The sequence below is a fragment of the Schistocerca serialis genome, chromosome 2 (assembly GCF_023864345.2).
Source record: "Schistocerca serialis cubense isolate TAMUIC-IGC-003099 chromosome 2, iqSchSeri2.2, whole genome shotgun sequence".
Classification (NCBI taxonomy): Eukaryota; Metazoa; Arthropoda; class Insecta; order Orthoptera; family Acrididae; genus Schistocerca; species Schistocerca serialis.
Window position 1 is genome coordinate 358,231,198 of NC_064639.1, and position 27,338 is coordinate 358,258,535.

General features: G+C 38.4%; 1 protein-coding gene across 1 annotated transcript in view; it reads right to left on the reverse strand.

Annotated features, from left to right (window-relative positions):
• LOC126457169 (disks large homolog 5-like) overlaps window positions 1–27,338 on the reverse strand; it is a gene marked incomplete in the record, with an annotated part of 184,697 nt that overhangs the window by 102,252 nt on the left and 55,107 nt on the right. The window contains 6 exon segments of the mRNA XM_050093253.1: window positions 75–210; window positions 1,788–2,004; window positions 10,925–11,079; window positions 15,139–15,326; window positions 18,056–18,298; window positions 23,592–23,753. Coding sequence (XP_049949210.1) covers window positions 75–210; window positions 1,788–2,004; window positions 10,925–11,079; window positions 15,139–15,326; window positions 18,056–18,298; window positions 23,592–23,753 — 1,101 coding nt within the window.

A 27,338-nucleotide genomic window follows, 5' to 3' on the forward strand; every position in this document is an offset into this window, starting at 1 on the left:
TCATCTTAAAACCAAAATAAGAACCATTTTCTTCAAATATGCATAACACACAGAAGAAAAGAAAATTTTCTTACCAGATCAATGTCCAATATCTCAGTTTCCCACTCTTGCATGTCAGCATCAATTGCAGAATCATGACTATGATTATGGCCCATTGCATGGAACTGTTGCATTCTTGTTTCCTTCTCCTGTTCTGCTTCCATTTTCTCTCTATAAATTTCAAAGCATTTTATTTAGTGGGTAGACGTATTAATTTTTTTTTTTTTTTTTGAGAAAAGAAGAATATGAAGACAGACATGCATTGGAAAGAATAAAAAATATGTCATCTTCAAATAAAAAATGCATAATGTGAAGAAAGACAAAAGGTATAAAATAGAATCATAACAATCTTTATGAAGTAGTACAAGCAAATGCCTAACAGGTGCACAGTTTAATTATGTGCAAAACAAAGCTCAACAAGACATGGCAGCCACTGAATATCACAGGAGATTTTTTTTATTTTTATTTTTTTTAACAATAAATGGGAGGAATGGACCATGACAATAAATGAATAATGATAGCTATAAAATATTGCTAAGAAGAAAAGAGGACAGAGGAGAAGGAGAAAGTTTTTGAGGGAAGGTATACTACTTCATGTAACAGCAATGTGATGCTGACTTAAAGTCAGAGGTCTCTGGTACACTTTGTAGTAATTTTGTATACAGCCTGACACAAACTCTATATAAAAGATGATGGTAAAAAAGAGCTTATGATAGGTTTCAAACATAGACTGATTACTACTCTCAGGAGCTCCTTGGAGCTTACTGTAAATAAAAAGTTAGCAATAAGGTTAAATGACATGTACTGGCATATTTTGGTATATTTTAGGGTTCCATAGGCATGGGCTTACTTTTCTTTTTTTAAAAAAGAAAGAGGAGGGAGGGAGAGGGGGAGGGAGAGGGAGAGGGAGGGGGAGGGGGAGGGGGAGGGGGAGAGGGTGGGGATGGGGAGGGGAGGGGGAGGGGGAGGGGGAGGGGAGGGGGAGGGGGAGGGGGAGGGGGAGGGGGAGGGGGAGGGGGAGGGGAGGGGGAGGGGAGGGGGAGGGGAGGGGGAGGGGAGGGGGAGGGGAGGGGGAGGGGGAGGGGAGAGGGAGGGGAGGGGGAGGGGGAGGGGGAGGGGAGGGGGAGAGGGAGAAAGGGGGTTAATTATTCTGAATAACATGCAAAGCTATTTATCCTTAATGGTAAAAGCTGTTCTGACTGCCTGCATTTATCACGTGCTGAACAGAGACAACCCAAGATAAATCAAATGTTAAGCATTTATCTTCATCAGTTTAATTTAAACTTTACAGCATATAATTCACTGATAAGTATTTAAAACTGCAATAAATCTCCTTGATATGTCAAACAAGTGCCCATCAAGCAGCTGTATTGAATAATGCAGTCCATGCTCAAATGTCTGTGCATTAATACTAACTCATTATTTTGCCTGTAAACCAAAGACATGATGTTCCTCTCCAGTCTCTTGTTTGTTGTTGCATGGAAAAATTATAACAATATTACTTATTAATCTATACAAATAAGATCTATAACAACATACATTCAAATCTATGTAAATTGAGTAAAACTTACTATGTAATAGTAAAATAAAAATATGTATCGCTAAATATCTAAATGTTAGAGGAAGACAACATGTAGCCTGGATTTATTCTTCATAAACTGTAATTCCAAAGTTTGCTTACTGGCAGTGTGAAGAAATGGAGGGCATTCAAGAGTTCCTACATAGCACATATTTCATAAAATACTTACTTCAAGTCTTTCAACTCCTTGGAAGCCTCATTCCTCTGCTTTTTAATGTCGTCAGAGTCCCTCAATGCCTCTGCCAGATCAGAGACTGCTCTATCCCTCTCCTTTCTCAGTCGGTCACAGAGTGTCCTTATGCTCTCTCTTTCCAATACTATCTTATCCCTTTCACTGAAGGCCCAGTCCCGACGCCGTTTTGACACTTCAGCCTCTTGAGTAGCCTCTGCACAAATTACATAAAATGTCAATATTCACCAAAAATGCTTACTGCTAGTCAGCTTCTCGCAACTAATGCCAAAATGGGGAGCATTGTAAATTATGTATTCTGGTGTCCAAAATTAAAGCAAAAACTGGAAATTTTGCAAGTTTGCATTTACTTTGCCACAAACAGTATAAACAGGTGATAGTAAAGTAGAAACAATGTAAAGAATACAAAGCATAATCAAATGCAACATGCATAACGGTAGACAAAAATGTTCTTCCTTTTTTCCAACTTAATGGATTTGCACACAGTTTCTGACAACTACTTAATGTGCTCAGTATGGGGTGTGACCATCTCTGGCACCAATGCGACGCCTGACAATGTTGGGGCATGTTGTGAATGATGTCATCAATCTCATGTTGTGGCAATAACACCCATCCTTCCTGCAGAGATGCTCACAGGTCTTTGAGAGCGATTGGTGCATGCTGACGTGATGCAACCCATCTCCCTAGTGCATCCCAGACATGCTCTATGGCATTCAAATCGGGAGAGTGAGCAGGCCATGCCATGCATGCAATATCTTCCCGTTTCCAAAAGAACCTCAACCACTCATGCTCTATGAGGTCACGCATTATCGTCCATAAATACATAGTCTGAGCCCACAGCACCTCACAACAACTGCTCATGAGGTCCCAAGATCTCCTCACAGTACCTGACAGCAGTTAAATCTTGTTGATTCACCCATACAATTTCATGAAGAGGTGTTCGAGTGGTCAACAAAATACCTGCTCACACCATTAGGGACCTTTCTCGATACTGGTCTCTTTCAGCAATGTTCAGATCCTGAAATCGTGTTCCAAATGCCCTCCAGATGCGAATCCAATTGAGGATCACTCTCCAGGCCAAATTGGGACTCATGTGAAAAGATGGGCCGCTGTTCAACCATCCAGGTGGCATGTTGACAGCTCCACTCTATAGATGTTTCCTTTTGTGAAGACATGCCAGATGCAAACAGACAGCAGGTCTTCAACAATAAAGGCCATTCTGTTGAGGCCTTCTGTACACATTTGCCTTGATACAACATGTCCAGGAGATGCTGCGAGGTCTGATGCCAGTTGCAGTGCAGGACTAAGGCAGTACCGTCGTGTCCTTGCAGCCAAATAACGGCCCACTCATTCTGATGCCACATATAGTCAGCCCTGCCCTGGGCTTCGGGATACAGTTTCTGCCTCTATCAACTGTTGCCTCATCCAAGAAACAAAAGAACAATTCCCATTAAGCCATCTAACCACATCAGTCTGCAAAGTCTCCTTCTTCCATTCTCCCTATGGCCCTCCACAGCAGAGTGTTTGTAGGCATCTTCTTTGTGCCATACTGCACTGTCTGTGGCTGTGTACACAGCGATTGTGGATTTGAGACTATCCTGCAAACACTACCCGCTTGACAGGTGCCCTGATGTAATGGTTGTGGTTGTTCATCGATCAGACTGCCACCTTCCATGCAGAACGTGATCTTAACAACATCTCTTGACTGTTCGTATGGTTATATCACACATTAGACACAGGGTGGAGAAATAGCAGTTTGTTGCTTTAATTGTGGACAACAGTGTAGTTATTTTAATTATTTTCAAAATAAAGGAAACAAGAACACAATAGTTCCATAAATTATCTTATGGTGCACGGGTAGTCAATGAGGCAGTATAATTTCCTTATTCTGTTATCATCCTCAGGTAATATATGTTCTCTACTAATTGTTCTCTGAATCGTACAGAATCTAACAACCTACTACTTTCTTCTTGTGTCCATCAAAACTTGTCAGCAGCTCCTCTCTCTCTTTCTTTTCTAAATTATTACTTAGCCACTGCAATGGTTACTGGAACTTAACAAGGCATAGTGTCAATGTTTTAGGTGTATAAAAAAATGCAAAATTGCAGTGTTTTAGACCCAACGTTAACCTGTATGATTTCACATCAGATCAGTCTGGGTGGGAATTGGTGGAATTGGTTCACAGCAGGGGCGTATATCAAACATTAAAATTACACTTGGTAAAGTACAATGAAACTCAAAAGTAGAATAAAAGCTGATGAGTGTCTTACTCTTTTTCTTAACAATGTGAGATGATGAGATTTAACAGCACTTCTCTCCCCCTCCTCCCAGGCACCTTTTCTCAGTTTATCTGTAACCAGTCAAACTAGTTTCAAAGTATTACATTACATATCTTACCTGAGCACGCATACAGAAACCAGTAGCAAACTTCCCTTCTAAAGTACTCAAACTGCTTGACATTACCTTGTTATATGATTCTCTCCTGTGAGTCGAACAAACTTGTAACCATTCACGCTGCCTTTCCTTGCATATTTTCAATATCGCCTGTTAGTTAAGGGTCCCACAGACCTAAGCAATACTCTAGGATGGACTGCACAAGTGTTTTGTAAATAATTTCATTTTTAGACTCATTGTCTTTTCCCAGTATCCTACAGATGAACTGCAGTATACATATGGTTCAGCGTATGTGATCATTACATTTCATATCCCAACAAATTGTTAGAACCAGGTATTTGCATGAGTTGACTGACTCCAATTGTGGCTCACTGATATTTATTTGTTCTTATGTATTTATTTACTGAATGGAATACACCATGATTTTACACACACACACACACACACACACACACACACACACACACACACACACACACACACACAAATATATGTACAAATTAATGTACCACAGACTCAGTTACAAATTAATGAACAAGCATTATATACACTCAGTTGCCTCATCTGATGCTGCAAGGAAATCAGTGAAGGTTCCCTTGTAGTCTTAATCCACATTCTTCTATTAGTTGCTGGGTTGTTTACTTTTCATCTCAGCAGTCACATGGTATCTTCCCCATTTATGGTGAGCATTTGCACTTCAGTTACAGTACGTGTGTATTTGGTTTAATGTTCTCCACACTTTGCGGGATTGGTTTAAACCAGAAAGCTTCTCTGTGGTCATGAAACTTTGACATTGTGACAGACAGGGCTCATGCTAATATTGTTTCCAGGCATTGTGAATGATAAAGTTTTAGTTTATCAGTCCTTTAGCAGTGGTTATTGCTGGTCTTCTCTATATAACCTTCTCTGAACAAGGTCAGTGACATCATTATATAAATATAGTTAGCTGAGGGTCATTGTTAATTCTGTACACTCTATAGAGACAATTTTTTATGCTGTATCTCCATTTTTTGTATATGGCTCGAGGATGGAAGCCATGCAGTAGGGGTGGATTTTATTGTGCCATTGTTCGTAGGCATAGTGTCATATAGTTTCACAACACTCTTTCTCATTGCAAGCTATTAACACTTTGCCGTCCGCACGTCACATATAAATTTATTCGCTTGGTTCTGGCAGCGCTAATTCAGATACTTGGCTTGTTGCTGGCCGTTCTTGACATTATCGGGAGATTATAAATTGTTACGTTTTACTAATCTCATCATTAGTTCTCAACCCTGTTCCCCTACTTTCATGAAATTTCGATGATATACATATGTAAATAAATACAAAATTTGTTTATTTCATATATTTGTTTATTTACATTGTCTTTGGTACTTAATATTTCTCTTTCATATGATATGCAGCAAATCAGTCTCAAAGATATAACGCAACTCCACAAGACTCGCACATTAAGTTTATTGTTCTTTTTTCTGTTTTTGTAACATACATGGCAGTTTCTTCATTTTTGTTTATTGGTTTTGGAAATACGTAGGCCTATTAATTGGTGTTGCTTTATGTGACCGGAAAGTCTGTCAACCGAATCATGATGAGACGTATGCAATGTAGTGGCAACCTCCAAGCCCAAGTTTTGCTCCCTGCAATCATCATAAATAATCAAATCATCTCTTCTATTTGCCATGATGAAAGGGCACAAGTATGTATAAAAACAAAAAACTTGTTGACGTGTGTAACTTATTGTTACCTCAACAAAACACCAATAGAATGCAAAAGATACTAAAGTGTTGTCGCCAGCCACTGCGCAATACTATGCTCACGACACCACTGTAGTGTCGCCGGCCAGTGAGCGAGACTATGCACATGACACCACTGTGTAGTCACCGGTCGTTGATCGCTGTTTAGCGCACGACAAACATTGAAGCACGATAGTTCTGTAGTTGGGTTCCATTTGTGAAAGAAGTCACTTAGCAACTTTAGTCAGAGCTCAAGGTATCTTCAGTGGCCTCAAATAATTCCTGTAGTGCAGCTATAGCCCAGTTATTGGTGTAACCAAACTTCTGGATTCTGTGTTCACATGTCAGAAATATAAAGATTGAAGAAAAGCAGAGCAAGGACTGAATCCTTTAGCAGCCTGTTGTTGAGTATTTTGGCAGAGCTAATCCTTCCTCTAATAATCAGTTCAAAAGTTCTCCATGCTACAACTTCACTCTCAATGATACTGCAATCATGCGACAGAAGATTTAGCGTTATGTGATGTGCAAAATTTTACATTTCTGAAAATTTACAGCAAGTTGCCAATCTTTACCCACTCTGAAATAATATCAAGATCTGCCTGAATAGTTGTATATTTTTCCTGATTGTACTTCATTACAGACAACTACATCATCTGCAAAAAGTATGAGGTACTATTAATACTGTCTACCAATTAGACAATATACACAATGAACAGCAAGTTTTCCAGTATACCTCTCTGGGGCATAACTGAAATTACTTCTACATCCATCAATGACTCTCCATCGAGGATAATGTGTAACATACTCCCTATCACAAAATCCTCCATACAGTCATGAATTTCATTTGATAACCATTATGATTGTATTTTCATTAATGACATGTTAATGTGTTACTGAGGCAAATGGTTTTCCTACGTCGAAGACTGCTGTATCTACAGGATTGCCTTGATCTATGGAATTCAAGATGGCATGTGAGAAAAGCGTGAATCAGATTTCACATGACCAATATTTTCATTATGGTTGCCAGGGCAGAAGCCATTCTGTTCGAGTTACCTATGTTCAAGTTCAGAACCTCATTCTGTTTGAGGGTATTCCTACCCACTATCCTCCCCACCCTATCCTTGGTGCTATTCCACCATCCCCAAAACCCATGCAATGTCCTTGACCATCCCTACTTCATTCCTGCTTTCAACCCTTGCCTCATGGTTCATATCCCTGCAACAAAGCTAGATGCAAGACCTGTCTCATAAATCTTCCCAACATCACCTACTCAATGCCAGTAACAGGCATCATCTATTCCATCAAAGGCAGGGCTGCCTATGAAAGCAGTCATGTAATCTACAAACTAAGCAGCAATCACTGTGCTGATTTTTACATGCACACAACAACCAACAAGTTGCCTGTTCACATAAATGGCCACCAACAAACTGTGGCCAAGAGACAGCTGGATCATCTAGTTGCTAAAAATGCTACCCAATGCAACATGCTTCACTTCAATGCCTGCTTCACAGCCTGCACCGTCTGGATCTTTCCTACAAACACCAACTTTTCTGAACTGCACAGATGTGAACTGCAATATATTCACCATTCCTGTAACACCCTGGCCACTACCTTTGTTGGTCCCTGTCCTTCTCTCACCTATCCCTTTCCCTGCTACCACTCTAGCACTTAAAGCCTTCCATTCCACTGGTGCACCCACCAGTTTTTCCTCTCCTCCACTTCTCCCCTTTTCTGCTCCTCCCCCCCCCCCCCCCTCTAGCCTCCAGACTGCACCTAGCAGCCCTACCCTGTCCCCATCACATCTCTGCTTGCTCCCACAAGCAACAATGCACGCTCCCTCACCCATACCATACTATCCTTAACTCTCCACATCCTAGGCACCTCCTTACCCCCCACCACCCACAGACTGCCTCTCCTGTCAGGTGAACCTTCTCTCATCAGGCACAGTTGCTACAAGTCCGGTCCAAGTAGCCAGAGACAGTAGTTGTGTGTTTGAACTACACTTGCAAGAATGTGTGTGAATGTCTTTTACTTTAGAAGAAGGCCTTTTGGCCGAAAGCTCAAATGTATAGCAGTCTTTTTGTTGTGCCTGTCCGCAACTCATTACCTCCTCTATGATGAGTAGCAATCTGTCCTTTTCATAATACTGTCATTATTGCATCCTGGTTTTTCCATTTCATGATCCTAAACAGATGGATCTTAATAATACTTAGCAGCAGTTTTGTGGATGACGTCTGCTACAGATGGGCGTGACCTATTTCTCCCAACAACTGGGCACAATATATTTATTTATTCAGGTATTTATAGCATATTATGATTAAGAGAGAGACTAACTCAATTGCAAATATTTTACATAATCTGAATACAAAATCTTTGGTTCCTGGGGCCATTTTTAATTTTAGTGATGTGTTCCACAATGAAGATGACACACATGCCTATATCACTCATTTTGCAGTGGTGTGAGAATTACACTCTAACTGTACTCATGGAACTTACTTCGTAAAAGACATGTTAAATTTGAGTTTAGCATTTCTGCTTTTGCTGTGCTACTTTCAGTTTTGGTTCCTGTGTCTTCCACAACTATCTGAACACCAAATGTTTGTGCAACCAACAGCCCTAACATTTGAACAAAATTGATTTGAGCTTTGCAGTGGTCATTAATAGCTTTATGCATTGCCCTTTCTTTATCTCTGACACTATGCTCTGTTTTACACCTACTGTGCAGCAGTCACAGTATCTTTAGAAGTTTCTTTACAGAGACTGGAAACCATGGAAGATCCTTCTCATCATGAAGGATGGATACATATCCATCCAGCACTTTGTCAACTATTCTTCTAAACTTCAGTCAAAGTTTCCCTATATGCACCTGCCCAGTGCTAAATGTCTGAAGTTCCTCTCAGATATGACATTACTGCCTCTTCATCTAGTTTCCTGAACATATAAATCATTCTGCTTCTTTTAGTTGCCCTTTGCCTTTGGTAATCACTGTTGGCACAACTGTATCATAATCACTGATACCAGTTATGACGTGGACATCTTCAAACATCTCACGAGATCTATTTGTTGCCATTAGATCCAGGAAATTTTTGTCTAGCGGGGGCTCTTAAAATATGTCTTCAGTAGTCTTCCAATAAAGCATCTAGTATTGTTTTGTAAGATGTCTTGTCATACTCAGTTACCCAAATTGAATGATGAAAGATTACAAAGTGTTATCTAATGATGATAGTATAATTGGAGAACTTATGTATTAATAAGCCAAGGTTTCCTTTAATATTTTTGCTTGTAAATTTGGGAATGAATTTCCCGGTCAGCAGAAGTACTCATTCTTGACATTAAGTCCTGCTCAAATACTTTACAATTTTTATCTTGAAGGGTTCAAGTTTTTGTCTACTGTGATGAACATTAACACCTCGATTTCCCATAAGCTATTCTTCGATACACACAAAGAATTACTTAAAAAGTCTCATTGCTGTCAATTCATTACAATGATGCAACAACACTACATTTAACTCTACAGGTTTAGGCATACTGGCAGTAGAATAGTTTACCTGTTCCTTTTCTTTTTCTTTTCCATTTATTTAGATTAGTAAACATCAAATTTTTACAGCCAGTAGAGCTAAGTTCTGAAAATCTTAGCATCCTCTTTTCTCTAATACATCCCCAATATTTCTTGGTTTGAAGCTAACTTCTTATACAACCACCACCACCACCACCACCACCACCATTCTAAGGCATTATAGAACATAACATATACACAGTGTATTTACTCAGGTTAATATTTAAAGCTGACACTCAGTTACCAGCACCAGGGTACATGAAGGAAGCCTTCCCAAAGAGTGTGGAAATTACAAATCAGTTGTCCCTTGGGCAATGGTGAAAGACACTGGCTACTTGTTCCGAAAAGGTGCTGCTACGCGTCCCGACAAGACGATATGCAACAAACACAAATAGTCCTTCCAGGGTACAGGAAACTGCTTAATAATGCTGGGCACAGCTTATGAATCTGCATCCACAACAAACAGGGTGTACTGATTCAACAGTGTGGTTAATGTTTAGAGCTAGTCAACCATAAACACTGGAGAAAACATAATATTTCTAAGTCTGGTTTAAGTTGCACAAAATACTGTTTCATTTAGAAAATGCCTGCCTGGTTTTATTTTACCTTTGAAGATACTGCCTTTTGAGGCCATAAACATTTTTGAGTCATGGATTTGCCTGTACATTTAAACATTTGATGTATTTTTGCAAAAACTTATCACACATTGTGAAATAATCTTACTGTTATTGTCGAATGGGATTTTTGAATAATACTTCTGCTCTGGCCATATGGCTTTATGCATTACAAAATCATAAAGTGAACAGTAAATGAAAATTTTGTTTGGTTCAAACTTACTGTTGTTGCCCGTTCAGCCCATGAAATGAGATTATGAAAGCACAAGTACAAATAACCCCTAACTGTTTTCTTTGTTTTTGAACCTATTTTGCAAATAGTCAGACCTCAAAAAATATGAATATTTGATTCAGAAGCCATTCAACTAGTGGTAAAGTAAACACGAATCAGGCAACACAGATGTGTGTAGTAATTATTCATTACATACAGATATTTGGTTCCTCTCCTCACCACCCAAATCCCGAACAAAAACTTCAGCCCCAAATGAATAAACCCTATTTATACATAACAATTGACTTCCAGATCTGCTTAGGGCAATTTGTTGCCAGTCTGCTTTTCCTGAAGATCAATGAGAGTAAGACTGTCATAAACAGAGTACTGATGTAACTGTGGTTAAGAATGGGAGAGACATTAGCCTTGACTCCCTTAAAGAAAATGGCTTGAACAATTCTGAGAACGTTGAAACACTTAAAGCAAGATGACATAATTCCATATATGAGCTTTGAAACTCACATTTTCCAATTTTGTCTCCAGCATTTTCGTGCCACACTGCCTCTCTGAAGACTACCTTTATACTTCATGAACTAAATATTACAACCCACCTTGAAGTTCAGCTTGCAGTTTATCGATCTGCTTGCGCAGTCTATCAATTTCTATATTTGCTTGATCTAGGTTATCCATTCTTTCTTTTTGGGATTTCCCATACATGTCCCTTGTGCTCGTTGACACTTCTGCTTGGTCCTTTCTAGTATTGTCCCTAAAAATTTAAATATCAGATAACAAAGGATCTGACTCCACAAATAAATTAAAATTAGTATTAATGACAACAATTAAGAAAGTAAATTTTGTTTCAAAACAAATAAATAGGTGAATGATAACCTTACCATTTCAGTGCTGTATTGCTGAAAAGATAAAATGCATACAAAATGTGAGCCAGGGGAAAGTCACACTAAAATTGTGCCATCAATGTTACATACATTTCAACACCCTAATGATGCAAATACCTGTTTTAACATCTCATTTCCGAAGCATTCACAGATTGATGACTAAAGATGGATGCCCCATCATGATTAAGGATTCCATTTTTCCTAGACAACTTTTCAACAACTGACCCAGCAAAATTTGTCAGATATGGCAACTGGTAGATGTGCACACTATCTGGACTCCAACAATGATCCAATCCTCCTCTGCTACTCTCTACATTTGCACAAGTTTAATTCTTGATCCCAACCACACTCTTCCATATTTGGTTGTTTATATGTCCTAGGATGAGTTGCATGAGTAATTTGTAAGCAATCTTCTTTGTAGACTGATTGCATTTTCCTAGTATTCTGTCAATAAACCGATGTCTGATGGCTGCTTTACCCATGACTGAGCCTATGTGATCATCCCATTTCATGTCCATACTAAGTGTTACACCCAAGTATTTGTATGACTTAACATATTCCGACTATGACTCACTAATATTATATTCAAAGGATAATTTTTTTTCTTTTTGTGAATTAATAATTTCATATATTTGAAAATTTAAAACAAGCTGCTAATCATTGCATCACTCTGAAATCTTAGCAAAATCTGATTGAATATTTACACAGCTTCATTCTGACAGTACTTCGTTGTAGATAACTGTAGTATCTGTGAAAAGTCTGAGGTTACTATTAATATTGCCTGCAATGTCATTAATATACAACATGGACATTAAGGGTCCCAACACACTTCCCTCAGGCACACCTGAAATTACTTCTACATCTGTTGATGACTCTTCATCCAAGATAACATGTGCATTCTCCCTACCAAAAAATCCTCAATCAGTCACATACTTTATCTGATATCCCATATGATCATACTTTTGATAATAAGAGTAGCAGTCAAACGCTTTTCAGAAACTGAGAAATACCGTGTCTACCTGACTGTCTCAATCGATGGCTTTCAGGATGTCGTGAAAAAAAGTAGAAGTTCAGTTTCACACAATCTATGTTTTTGAAATCCATGCTGGTTGCATCGAGGAAGTCATTTTGTTTGAGATACTTCATTATGTTTGAGCTCAGATATGTTCTAAGATTGTACATAATGGGCAGTAGATCTGAGGATCACTTCTGCTAGTCAACAGAGGGGTTAATTCAACAGCGAATTGGGTATAGAATCTGACAGGGATCATAGGGTCACCACTAATTTAGTAAACTGAGTACCTCATATAAAACTTTGCTAAAATTTGATCCTTTTTCACTGTTTACCAAGTATCTCCATACTCATATTTGAACGGACATCTGATTCATACTATCTCAGAAGCTTGGAGCTATGCCGGAAGACTTGTCACACTTCATGCCACCTATAATAGTAATGAGAATGCTTAGTAACACTTAGTTTTTCTAGCTGTTTCATTCTGTTAGCCAAAATTCAAAAACCTCAATGGAGAAAATATTGGCCAATTATGATAAACTGAAGGGCACATAGTTCTAAGTCTGTGTTCTCCTCCTGTTTTACAATTAACAGCTCTCTCTCACATAATTTGGATGGAAGGGCTTCTCTGAATACCACATTCTCTACCATATAGCAATTGTCCCAATAAAACCACAACACACAATGTTTGTTCAGCAATCCCACTTTATCAAACCTATGGCAAGTCACACTTGTGTCACATGGCTAATCTGATTTACATAAATTTCAACAGGTAGATACAATAAAATACAAAATTATATGTCAATTTACTAACCTTTAACAAATGAAAAATTAGCCCTAGAAATACATCAATTAGTGTGAATGAAATATGCATTCTTCATGCCATTTGTTCTTAGTTGGCATGACATAAACACTTGTACTAAAGTAATTAGCTACGTATTGTGAAAACAGAAGCAAATATAGCTACAATTAGGATCATATTTGCTTTTTATTTAAATATGATAGCAAGTGAAATTCGCATTGCTCACATGGGCACAGTGCTGAGTAGCAAACAATATGTACAAATCAGAAAATAGGCACATATGTTGATAAATAAAAATGAATTCCATCACAAATAATGATTTCACCATTTTTTGGTTTTATTTCATAAGTAATAAAATACTCTGAATATAATAGAAGGAAACATTCCATGTGGGGAAAAACAAAATATATCTAAAAACAAAGATGATGTGACTTACCAAACGAAAGCGCTGGCACGTCGATAGACACACAAACAAACACAATCATACACACAAAATTCAAGCTTTCGCAACAAACTGTTGCCTCATCAGGAAAGAGGGAAGAAGAGGGAAAGACAAAAGGATGTGGGTTTTAAGGGAGAGGGTAAGGAGTCATTCCAATCCCGGGAGCAGAAAGACTTACCTTAGGGGGGAAAAAGGACAGGTATACACTCGCGCACACACACACATATCCATCCGCACATACACAAACACAAACAGACACAATGTCTGCTTGTGTCTGTGTATGTGCGGATTCATATGTGTGTGTGTGTGTGTGTGTGTGTGTGTGTGTGTGTGTGTGTGTGCTCGCGCGCGCGCGAGAGTGTATACCTGTCCTTTTTTCCCCCTAAGGTAAGTCTTTCCGCTCCCGGGATTGGAATGACTCCTTACCCTCTCCCTTAAAACCCACATCCTTTTGTCTTTCCCTCTTCTTCCCTCTTTCCTGATGAGGCAACAGTTTGTTGTGAAAGCTTGAATTTTGTGTGTATGTTTGTGTTTGTTTGTGTGTCTATTGACGTGCCAGGGCTTTCGTTTGGTAAGTCACATCATCTTTGTTTTTAGATAATAAAATACTCTCATTTACATAGATAACTGTATATTAAATCTGGAAACAGTAGTGGAAATTTAGTTGCAACACTGAGCATTAAGAGATTGCTTGGTGGTAACATTTGTTTTTACATGCCCTTTTGCTGAGTTTCTGTTATCCACTATCAATTTCTAAGTTAATAGAAGTCCCTTTGGTAACTGGTTGATAACACTGCAAGTTCCGAATTTGTGTAAGTTCTGTGAAACAATGATGATGTAAACTAACATTTGTTTCTTAATCTGTTACAATGACATGGCATCAACACATAACAACACTCCTACCAGGATAACAATGCAGTGCACATGTGAATTATAATCAAGTTCAAATTGTTTTTATATGTCTGACTGGTTTGGCCACAGAAACTATGTGGCAAGTACTCCAGCCCACACAAATCACATCAATACATAGCAAAGAAAAGTACTCGAAATCATAGCTTTGTAGGACCTAGAATGTGGAATAACAATGGTTCCAAAGCTGGCACAGATTGTGCCTTCCTTTCAAAAATAACTCTGCTTCTGACAGAGTAAAGACTGTTAAAAATAAATGCAATGAATATATTGCAAATAGATGACACTTCTACCACAAAAGCAGGATTATTTCACTAGAATCACAAAATGTTTGCACTATATGTAAAGTACAAAAAAATAAAGTTTTTATAAAAAGTGAGAAAATTTCTAGTTACAGTATGTATGCTAATTAGCATAATAGACAAAATTTGGAAGCCAATGTGACTGGAGATACATCACCCAAGTACAAACATTTTTGTATGGCAGTTACACACCACTGTCTGGTCTTGGCTAAAATTTACCTGGGATAAAGAAACTGAAATCTAAATGTGTCATATCTTAAAAATACTGTGATTTTGTGTCATGAGTTGATTCCTCTTTTACACTAAAGTAGCTATTATTAACCATCACAGTTCACGGTAGTAATATTATTTTGCATGTACCAAAGGTAAATCTGTAATCTCAATCAGCAGTCTTCTGAAAACTGACAATCATTTAAATTAACAGGCACAAGAAAATTATTTCTGCAAAAATTAGCACCTTACCTTTCTCGACTGTATGTATGATATTCAAGCCTGCTTTTGTAACCTTCTCTGTTTGAATCATCTTTTACAGTATATCCACCAAACTTTTCTCTGAGATCATTACATTCCTTCAGTGCTCTATCCCTGTCATGCAAGGCTGACGCAATTTCTCTTTTCAGTGTTTCAACTTGGTATGACAAGGCCTTTTTCTGACATGAGGAAGAAATAAAAGATATGTGAATTAAACTTATCTTAACAATTAACTAAACAAATGTCTCATTACAAATTACTACATTTCATAAATTATGATATACTCAACGTCCAGTACAGTTCAGTTACAGTAACAAAAAAATTGTATTTTGAGACAGCTTAATTTGCAAGTATTGCTATTTTCCATAATTAATTAAAATTTCTTTTAAACCTCAATGACTGTATTGTGGTTTTATACAATGATCAGTATGTGCTTTTACACAATAAAAGTACCACTGACGAGATAATATAACTAGGTATATTCAATATCCTTTGATTACATAATTAGTAAGCCACAATTGTGTCTAACTATGTCTCTCCAAGATTAGTGTGTGGCCAGGAAAATGAATAATTGGTGATGCATTTGATACTCTGCAGCCAGTTGACAGAACAATGAGCAATTTTTGTTTATTCGGAAAAGCAGTTGCTCATACAACATTCATCTTGCCTAGGTTTCATGCTAACTCAGCTGTTAACACAGATTACACAGTATTAATATTTATCAAGCACTGAGGAAAAATAATACAAGTTTTCGTATCCGCCGGCAACAAAATGTATGAATTGTATAAACTAGCACAGTGTCAAAGCAAACCACAATCGTCCTGTGTAAATGTAGTCACAGAATTTCAGAAACAAGTCTTTATCCTGAAATGTTAACATATGCAGGTGGCTGTCAGAAGACCATAAAAAATGATGAAATTGTATTTAGTATTGCAGACGCAAAGAGCAACATGAATAACCAATTACAAAAGGATATGGATGTAGAAAAATCTACTGACAAAATGTCAGCAGACAGAAATGTGTAGATAGACATAAATCTGCTATCTCTTGCAGCCCTGGTGCTTCCTCTGGAAGAAGAAAGGAAAGGACTGGAGGGAAGAAACTGGCAAGGCTTAATGACTCAAAATCACCCAGGATTCTTAATCAAGGAATTTACTAGATAGGACACATACAAAATCCATTTTTCCCCTTTTTCCCCCCTCATCCGATTTACTTTGCTTGCGTTGACCTGTGGTACCGTAAGACATTTTCTTTATCATAAGGCCTGACAAGTTTATTTTCCTCAAGCTTGGTTCCAAAAAAACATCAGTTTTAAGCCTTTTTGTGTATTTCCACCAACTGTTAGTTCTTACCTAAATTTATGTCTGTACAAATGAGGATCGCTCTGAAAGTAATGTCCCATATTTTTTCCCTCAACAATTATTTATTCAACGCAATGAAAATTACATACATGAAAGCATGATGTTATATACATCACCCCCCTTTTCTTCCATGTAATCTCCTTCTAGTTCTATGACCCTCCTCTAGTAAGACACAAGGGCGTTTATGCCCTGTCAGTACCAGTCTTTGTTCTGGTCACGAAGACATTTCTCCTGTGCACAAATTACCTTTCATCATCCTCAATACCTCTCCCATTAACGCCATCCTTTAGTGTCCCAAACAACTGGAAGTCCTGCTAAGTCAGCACTGTAGTGTGAAAGGGATACCACTGTCCAACCCTGAAATCCTCAAACTTGTGCGAGGTAGAGCATTTATTGTGCTAAATTACAATATCCTCTGTGTTGTTCACAGCAGCAGTGCAACTGCTGAGGTGTAATGTGTCAGCCCTTGTGAATGAGAACATCAGCACAATGCAACATGTCTGGTGTGACCGTCGTGGATGGTCTCCCCTCTCAGCGCAAATTGTGGAGCTCAGCTGCACCCTCTTCTGATGGCTTCACCTCTGTGCCCAATAAACAGCTGTACTCCTGTCAACTGCAAATGCTTCATAAACTTCACACAAACATTTGTGAAGATTCAACACAATTTCTTTCTCTGCAGTGAGACTAAAAAACAACATGCTGTTTGTTACATAAGTCACCTATGACTGTCAGTTTGAAATGGTGCTGCAGCTGCACTACCTTTTAGGAGAGACAAATTTTGCAGACACACTCAGTAAACTTAGAAGAACTCATACTTAATGTTTCACATTCGGAACATTGTTGTCAGCTGAGAAAAAATATGTGAGGTATTACTTTCTGGGTGTCCCTGTATTATAAATATTTGCATCTCGCTGATAACTTTTAATCGTAAAATAACTATGATAAACTCTGCCAATAAAGAATAAATTTTGTTCTTTGTAGTTGGCAAAAGTAAAACGGTCTGAAACTACCACTGACCAAAACAAGGTCTATATTTGTATACTTCTTATCTGGATTGTGTTGCAATGTTGCCTTCACTACACGAATGAAACAAGTCAGTGACACAAAAACAAAACATAGGATACCTGTACTTTCAGGGAATGTTGGAATGAGATAATTTGAATCAATTCTGTCTGATGATGTAAACTTGATTCAAAGCGAACACAAAAACAAACCTTAAACTTCACAGGAGATTAAACTTGTGTAGTACAATCCTGAAATTTCATTGTCATCAAGTGAACCTTGCACAAGGATCATTGTCTTTCTCAGTGCTTGTTTGAGATATCAAAACACATTTACAATCTGAGCACAGCTTCAGTCTGCCTTTGGGACTCTACTACCTTTCCTCAATAAAATACAAATAGTCAGTACACTGTTATGGCATCACAATATAACAGCAGTAATGGGCTACGGTTTTCACTATCTTTGATTTTAATTTTCCAGCTACAGATAATTCATAATACTGAATAATTTTTACAGGTGATTGATTAAAATTTTTAATAGCTTACCTTTTCCATACATTCCTTGTTTTCTCCTTCAAGGGTCTTGTACTTCTTAAAGGCTTCTGTAAGGTCTTCGGACAGCTTTTCCATTTCTTTATGAACAGTGTCTCGTTCACTCATGATGAGAGAATACTCCTGCATAGCAGCATTCCGCTCTTCTGTGAGTCTTTTCAGGTCTTTACTTGCCTTCATTCGAACTGCCATGGCTTGGTTAATTTCCTTCACAGCCTCCTCATGTTGTTGCTGAACCTGCTTTCAAAATACACTTATTAGAAAAAAAACATAACATCAAACAACATACAAACAAAATAACAACAAACAATTAAATTCATGTCTTTGGGAACAAGAATGATGCAAAAATTGAGATCTTCCTTTGATGATACCATGGCCATTGACCAAGTGAAAAGAAAGTAATTGTCCAACTTGTATAAATAATTCAATAAAATACTTGCTATATCAGTTCTGGTCATTTTTCAATGAATTTTTCCAAATCAGTATCTTTCTCCTCTAGTTTATTGGCTTTTGGAGAAGTCAGCAAAAAAAGCTGACATCAGTTTCGTATATGATCTTCCATCATACAATACCTGGTGTAACTGACTGGATGGCAGAGTATATGGTTGTGCAGTTTATTTTATGTTATAAACAGCTATGAAAATATAATCTACAGGCTCTTTCCAGTGACTGGGTTGTTGAAATAAGGTTATTCTAGAATTTAACAGTATAATTTTGCACCGAATCAATTTCATTTTGAGATTAGTTGAAAAGAAAAATCCTTTTGGCAACAGACAGATCAATTTATGAACAAGGGCATGGTCAGACTTTTCACATCAAAATCTATCTTGATTTTTCTGCCACTCATAGCTAATGGCCTTTAAAACCAACAAGCTACATTTGAGTTGCCTGCACAGTCTGCCACCTATTGAACAAAATACGAGAGTATGGAACATCAAACCAGTTGTGTGATTGGACTCAAGATTTTTCTTGCTAACAATGTTCTGTGTGATACTCAGTGGAGAGAAACCTTCAGACAATATGGGAAAATTGTGCAAAATGCAGGACAACCTGCAGAGGAACGACGTTTGGTGCACAGATTGATAATTGACCCTCAGTATAAACAAATTCAGTGTACTAGGCATAAACAGGCAGAAATACCCATTACTGTATGACTATTTATTAATCATATGATGACAGGAGAAATACTGGACAATTATTCACAACCAATACGAACAGATACTCACAATTTCAAGTTCAAACTGGGTTCACAGTCAAGCCCAGGCTTGAAATCCAGTCAGAATCTTCTGCAGACAAATTGTGAAAGTCTTCCATTGTCCTTCAGAATGCTCTAAGGGAACATTAAAATGTTATGTGATGTACTGTTTGTGACCTTCGACACAGTCAAATTCGAGGGAGGACTTCCACCCCCCCCCCTCCCCCTACCCACCATGTGCAGTAATGCTCCCCACCTGCCGCAGCCAGATCTGATGCACCATTGTCACTCGGGTAGAGGAAAACTTGCTGGTCACACCCAGATATTTTAATTTACTGATGATGCTTTAGGGTATATTGCTACTGTCATTGATTGTTCCAGGCTTGCTGCATCTTGAAGTTACCATCCTGCAGGTTGACTGCTGTGTGCCATGTTGGTTTTCTAGACCTCAGTCGGTGGGGTTCAAATGATGAAATTTCTTGAATGAATTGGTAATTCTGTTGTTTTTTTTTCCCCCTCCTCCTCCTCCATACATTCAGCAATGACTGTGATCTTCTTATTGATGGTAATGGAATATTACTAAGGACCAGTGGACAGCGTAAGCTTGTGGGACGAATACACCCTGTGATGAGGCGCATAGCTCAACTGAACTATGTGTCAATTATTTTAGTGTGAGTGCTGTTTAGCCAGGTGACAGTATGAAAGAGCTGAAGCTGAGGACTTTGCAGTGGCACCCAAGCTATTCTTGTTATCTTTTGGAGTGTATTGCTCTGAGTTTTGATTTTAGTTGTCATACTCCAGAGATGTATCTTTTACGTCAAAGGCCTGTCTAGGACCACACCTTGGTATTATAGAGTGTTGCAATATTGGAGAGTCTGATCTCTAAATGTGATGTTAGGTTTGTAGTTTGGTTATTTATTTCATATGTGGAATGCTGATACAATGGTCTTTTGATGATTTGATCGGAGAAAGTTATATTTGAAGTATTTATCCATTGCCTCCAGATCTGATGTTAAGAGTCGCTTCAGCTTTCCTAAAGTTTTGATCCTGATTGAACAGAGCACTATCGTATTTGGAACGTCGTATATATAGAAATTAAAAAGGAGTGGGGCCAAAACAGAACCTTGTGGTGTATCATGAAGTATTTATTGTTCAGCATGTTGTCAATTAGAGTGGTTAGTCTCCAACATGAAATGACACTGATGAATTTGAACAGGAGTCTGTCACGCCAGACTATATCATAAACTGCAGTTCAATCTAAGAAGAGCCCAATGTTTATCTTCTGCTTCTCAAAGCCATTTTCAATATGAGCTGCTGCTGTTAGAACCTGTTCCCTACATCCTCCTCCTGGTCTACACCCAGCTTGCTCCATGGGAATGTGTTTGTTGATGGCTGAGCAGATTCTTTTATAAATGAACTTCTGCAGGAGTAATGGGACAGTAGTTTTCAACTTTGAAGGATCTTTGTTTGATCTTAGTACAGCAATGATCTTAGTTTTCCTGAAGAGAGGTGGCAGATAATTTGAGTAAGATGTCTGAAAAGAAGGTGTTCACCTATTTGACAGTAACAGGACCAAGGTACCATAGAAATTCAGACTGGGTACCATTTACAAGCTGCCTAACCTCTCTTGTAATGTATTTATCTCCTGTTTACTTGGAAGTGGAGATCGTGTAATTGGCCACATCATCTAAAATCATCTAAATTTATGTTACATTTTTGTTGGGTGGTGATGTATGTTGTATGCAGCATTCTGATTAAGGACCAGGACTTCCTTCTGGAAGGAGTATAGTTCAAGGAGGCTGCAGTTTCTTTCCAGTAGTTTCTTCTGTTCTCATTTAGTGACTTCAGAAGGTTCGAGACAGTAGCAGGATCACCAGTGTCTTTGAACTCCTTGAGAAGCCCTTCACTGTCTTCATTCCAGCCAGGAATGTATTCTTTGCAGTAACCCCTTGGCACATCACAGCAAGGAATATAATTCTTTGTGGCTGCCTCTCAGTATGTATTGTTTTGCTGTGATTTCAGTATGCCAAAGGATCTGTTGCATTTGTTGAAGATGGGCTTTATTGATCTTATGTTGGCATCTGTTTGTTTAGAAAATTCAAACCAGGTGGTTTTTTTTAAGTTACATCTAGGTTTCAGATAAGAGTGGAGGTAGGTATGAACAACCCCATCTGGAGACTTATTGGACTATGATTACACAATTGCAGAACAATAACTGGAACCAGATGCATCCATAAAATATCTAGGAGTATGCATAAGAGTGAAATGACCACATTAAATCACAGGTATGTCAGATGATACACAAACTCACTAGAAGAATCCTCAGGAAGTTTAGTCCACCCACAAAGGACGTAGCTTGCAAAAGCCTGGCTTAACCAACACTTTATACGGGGTGTACAGAAAGTCCGGGAACACTTTCAATTTTTTTATTGCTCAAAAACCAAACATTGTACAGATATCATACATATGTCATTTTGAAGAGAAACCCTGAAAGGTTTTTTTTCCACGTATACCACCACAGTGTAGCTTGGTAATTTGTCGATAGTCAGCGCTACTCGCAAACATAGAGAGTTCAGGTGCTGAGCGAGCTTTCTGTGTGATGGAGTTCAATAAAAACAAGTGTGCTACAGCTGTTCAATGGATTTTTAGAACCAAGTATGGTAAGAAGCCACCAACAAGGAAGGCCATTTACCACTGGTACAACAAATTCATTACGACGAGTTGCTTGTGCCTGGAAAGGAGAAGCGGATGTTCCAGTGTGAGTGAAGTGAATGTGGAGCGCGTATGAGAGACATTCATTAGGAGATCACAGAAATCGGTGCATTGTGTATCCCGTGAACTTGAAATGGCTCCAATAACAGTGTGGAAAGTTCTGCAACAGACGCTGTCTATGAAACCATTCAAATTGGAGTTAGTGCAGAAGCTCAATGAAGACAGGGGAACAGCTGTTTCATGAAATGGCCTCCCCATCACCAGATCTCCCTCCGTGTAACTTTTTTCTGTGGGGACACGTTAAAGATCTGGTGTATGTACCGCCTCTCCCATGTAATGTAGCAGAGCTCCGGGAGAGAATACAGGAAAGGACTGCCGCAGTCGATGATGCCATGCTGGGACGGGTATGGCAAGAATTCAATTACCGTATTGATGTGTGCCAGGTCACACATGGTTCGCTTATCAAATGTTTGTAAAAAAAAAATCTGGGATTCGGTACCAGATCGCATTGAAAGAGAAATGACAGAGAAAAGTGTAAGAGTGTGTGTGTGTGTGTGTGTGTGTGTGTGTGTGTGTGTGTGTTTTGTACCTTAGCTCATTAAAGGATTTCTTCTGGTAACAAGTAAGTTTTCATTCTCCTTATTGTATGCCTGTCAATAACTCAAACGCTACTGGTATTCAGTGAATGGTCTTCTTTACTCTAAATTGATTACATCTGGAAACCTGAATCTTTTTAGAACCACTTACTTGAAAAGTATCTCCTTGTAACATTATGTATGTATTCTATGAACAGTTAGAATCTAACCAATGTATGCTTTCTGGTATACATTTGTTAACTGTTTAATTTTACATTGTGTTGGTTTAGTTTATTCCAACATTGGAAAGTAGAAAAAATTAATAAAATATAAATGTAAGATCTGACCTAATCTTATATAATTGTAGCAACTATTACAAGAAACAGTAAACCATTACAGTTTCATGTGGGAGTTAATCACAAATAAGAATACAGGGTCAACACTGAATCTTTAAGGGCTGTGGAGGAAGAATCATTGTTATAAAGTGTCGATTATTTGCTAAAATCAGCTCTGCAATTGAATTTTTGGTACAATCATTTTAATAGGACAGAAGTGAGGGTGAAGTTAAATTAGCGAGACCAGGATATAAATAGATTACAATTTTTGCTGACCTCAATCATTCAGTCTCCATCAACATGATATTATATCATATACATTATCTTTTCTCATTCATATTTATTCACTTTTTGTGTGTTGTTTGCAACATGTTTCAGATTGCCTCCAGTGTGAATGTCAAACAAGTCGACATAATCACTCAGTTACACGATTAAACCACTCATGCTATTTAACATCTGCGTGCTTGGAGAGATAGAACTACATCACAAACTGTAACAGCTGCATCACTGAGAGTGTTGTATAACTCTTGCAACCTATCTACTTAGATATTAGTGGTGCAATATTGTTAAGGTTTAATACAAACTACTTCTGAATGCAGAAGGTTCTGCCTAAAACTAAAGTAAAGGATTATTATGAATACTGCAAGTTAATGAGAAACAAACAATAAAGTAATAATGCAATGTTAAAATGGATTGTGTGTGACAATGCAGACCTTAGCAAGAGCTTCTCGATATTCGTTTCTCTCCCTGAGAGCCATATCCCATTGACGGATTGCTGCTGTACATTGTTGTTTTAGACCATTTCTTTCTCGAACAGCAGCATTTCTTTCTTGCACTACTTCTTCATACTGCTTTTTAAACCTTCCAACTTCTTCCTGCAGCAAAATTTGATCTTTTAAATTATAGGAAAGAATAGAATTAATACAAAAGTTAAGTAACAAGTTTAGGCACAGTTACACTGAAACTCCTGTAAATAATTTTTAAGTCTGGACATTAACAATATCTGAGATGTGAAAAGACTGTCTATTTAACAAGTCTTCACTACCAGTGCACAGTCAGTAAAGATTTATGTGAACTCAAGTTCTCTCATGTGAAGCTCTGCTCCAATTTTGGCATATGATACATAGACAATTATCTCATGCCTGAAATATTATTACTAAATATGCTAGATAGCAGTCAATGTGAATCAAAGTAGCAGTTTATGATCACTGCATTGCTCAGGATTGAAGTCTCTAACCCTATAATCTTCCTGACTACAACCTCTGCTAGCACCTGCCCCACAACCACCTCCATCCCTGCCGCAGAACTTAACTTTATTACTCCTACATCCATGCCCTCTTCTCCACAGTGTTCTCTTCATCTGTGCCATCTCCTTTCCAATCCTCTCCTCACACAACTCGCCTTGCCTGGGGCAAGAACGATTCCATCAGTGCCACATTCCTACCTGATGCCTCTGCTGCTGCTCCCTCCCAGCTGTCAGCCTCCCTTCTCCAACCTCTCTCCTGCTCCCCACCATCTTCCCACCCTCGCCCACTCCACCCAACATAATCACCACGCCACTCAATCTGGAGTGGCAGCGTAATGTACTCAGCTAGGACAATGTAATTGCATATATCTGTGCATTCTTGTGTTCATTTATACTATTTTGGTTTTGCTGATATTTAGAAAGTGTTTCAAGCACCCAGATTTTCCTGAACTGCTCCTTCTGTTACTTCTCATTTTAAATTGCCATCATCACCCCAGTATCATCACCATCAAATGAAAATTCAGCCCATCACTAAGATGGAGGGCACTGGGAGGGAAGCACAAGTCTGCAGATTGGGAATTTTGCTTGCTCATACTCGCTCGAATGCGGCAGCACTCAGGTGTGGTTTGTTGGAGTGCGAATGCTCGGAGCAGGGCAAGCTGTGGTCGAATGAGGCACTATGGTGTGGAAAGAGCAGAGGCCACTTGGCCTGTACGCTTGCCACTCTGAGGAATCATCCTGGCATTTGCCTGAAGTGATTTAGGGAAATTACGGAAAAACTAAATCAGGATGGCCAGGCAAGGGTTTGAACTGTCATCCTCCCAAATGCAAGTCCAGTGTGCTAACCACTGCGCCACCTCACTCGGTACATTTGTCTGCAGGCCATTGTTGTTTCTGATATAATCCCACCAGCTCAGATCAAGTTATGCTGTAAATACATATTACTGCAGAGTAGCATCTAACGCTTTAGACAATAAAGAAAATTTGGAAACAATCAAAAGTCTCGCAGACCAAATCAGTTGTTCTGTAAAACTGCTATCTTTGTAAATTGTTGTACGTGGCTGTAGCCAACATAAACTAAATTTCAACCATCTTAAAGCTATTGCAGGCACAGATTCATTGCTTTTTCATAAAGTTTCTATGTTTAAAAGCAGTCTTCTCTCTAGTATGTCACGTTAAGGGTAATCTTAGCTTTTAGACTATCTTGAGTTTTAACAGCCATCGTTTTTTTTATTGTGTAACTAACCTAAAAATTATGTAGAAGTAATGGTCTGAATTCGGCCTATTACATGTGGTCTAAATTTAGGCAATAGCCAGATTTTGGAGCATTTCATCAATATGACTAACCTGAGCCACTGTTTTCTAGAATGCAAAGGTAAATGTCAAAACATATCCTGCAGGGAAAAAGGAAGAAGTGGGACAAAATAAATATGTTGTTGTTGTTGTTGTTGTTGTTGTGGTCTTCAGTCCTGTGACTGGTTTGATGCAGCTCTCCATGTTACTCTATCCTGTGCAAGCTTCTTCATCTCCCAGTACCTACTGCAGCCTACATCCTTCTCAATCTGCTTAGTGTAAATAAATATGGCCATGGCAATTTGTGCAGCCAGAGATGAAAATATATGGACATCGAAGGCTGCTAAAGTATTTTATGTGCCACACACAACCTTACAAGCATTTAGCAAGGCAGAAGTTTTTGCTTCAAAAAATAATTTCACAAAAAATTTGAAGAAAGTTTGTATTAGGTGCAGAACCATATTTCACATAGAAAAGAAATTTTATGTCTTTGCACGTGGTGACCTACGCTGCACAGTTTACCAGTTAGCAACAAGGAATGGAGAAGGGAGAGGTAGGAAGAGCTCGGATGGATCTATTTTGCCAACATCATAAGAGAAGAATTAAGACAGAAATCAGTGCCACTACCATTTCAAAACCACTTTTGTACTTTTAGCTGTATTTCATTCACAGTAATGTACGATCTACAGTAAAGCGATTGGTAAGCTGCACGCTATCATACATTTTCAATAGACAATTTGTGAATCAAGTGACTGCTGTAAATTATGAAAAGGTGAATGGTTTATTAAGAAGGTAAAGTTCCACACAAACACATGCGGAGGGGGGGGGGGGGGGGGGGGATGAGAAATTTTAGAGAACTAAAAAAAAAAAATCACGGGAAATGAAAATCACTAGTTATTTTTTCTAACAAGAAAACTAAAGCTTTCAATGAAAAAATAAATTCATAAAATTATGTGGCATGGTCATATACACCTTCATTTTTACAGCGTGAAAATCTGAGATGCGAATTTGCCCCTTTCCCACTCAAGCTTGGGGTGCTCAAATGGTACTGAGGGACAGATTCGAGTCATTTTGGAAAATCAGGAAAAATCTAAATAGAGATGGTGGGATGGAAGCTTCAAACCCACCCCTTCCATGCAATATGTACATTGAAAATTATAATTATTAAGAGCTTCAGAGTCACAACATTCTCCATTAAATTCTTAGTGCACATTTTTTCTGCAGAGTATATTGTCATGAGCCTCACACTAACAGCAACAAAATAACGTCTAATGTCAGACTGGAAGGTAACAGTCATATTTCTCAATCTCTGTCCAAACAAAATGTATTTCAGTTGGTGTTCTGTAATATCTTCTCAGACCCTTTAATTCTACACTTTCTTAATTGTTTTAAAAGAATCTCACTTTTTTCCCTGCACTGCACCTCTTCACACCAATGCATCATTATTGTAACAACAACTATCAGATGTATGTAATAAAATGTCCAATTCCCAGTTCCCTCTGTTATCTTCCTTTTTACTGTTTTCTCCATTACAAAATTAGCTTAGTTGAATGCATTAAAACATGTGCCCATGTACTGTCTCCTCTGAGTAGTTTACAAAATATATAATTCCATTTATGGCCTATGCACAGTCCTTTTGTATCACACTAATTCAATGTAACAACAAAAACAATCAATTATTGATAAAATTATTTAACTGAATAGATAAAAAGTCTACTCACCAAGTGGCAGCAGAAAACACACACACACACACACACACACACACACACACACACACACGTAAAAGACTGTTGTGATTGGCAAGCTTTCGGAGTCAGCGGCTCCTTCTTCAGGCAGAAGTGTTGAATGGAAAGGAAGAAGGGTGAAGGAAAAGGACTGGAGAGGTCTAGGAAAAGGGGTACATTTTGTGAGTCACCCAGAA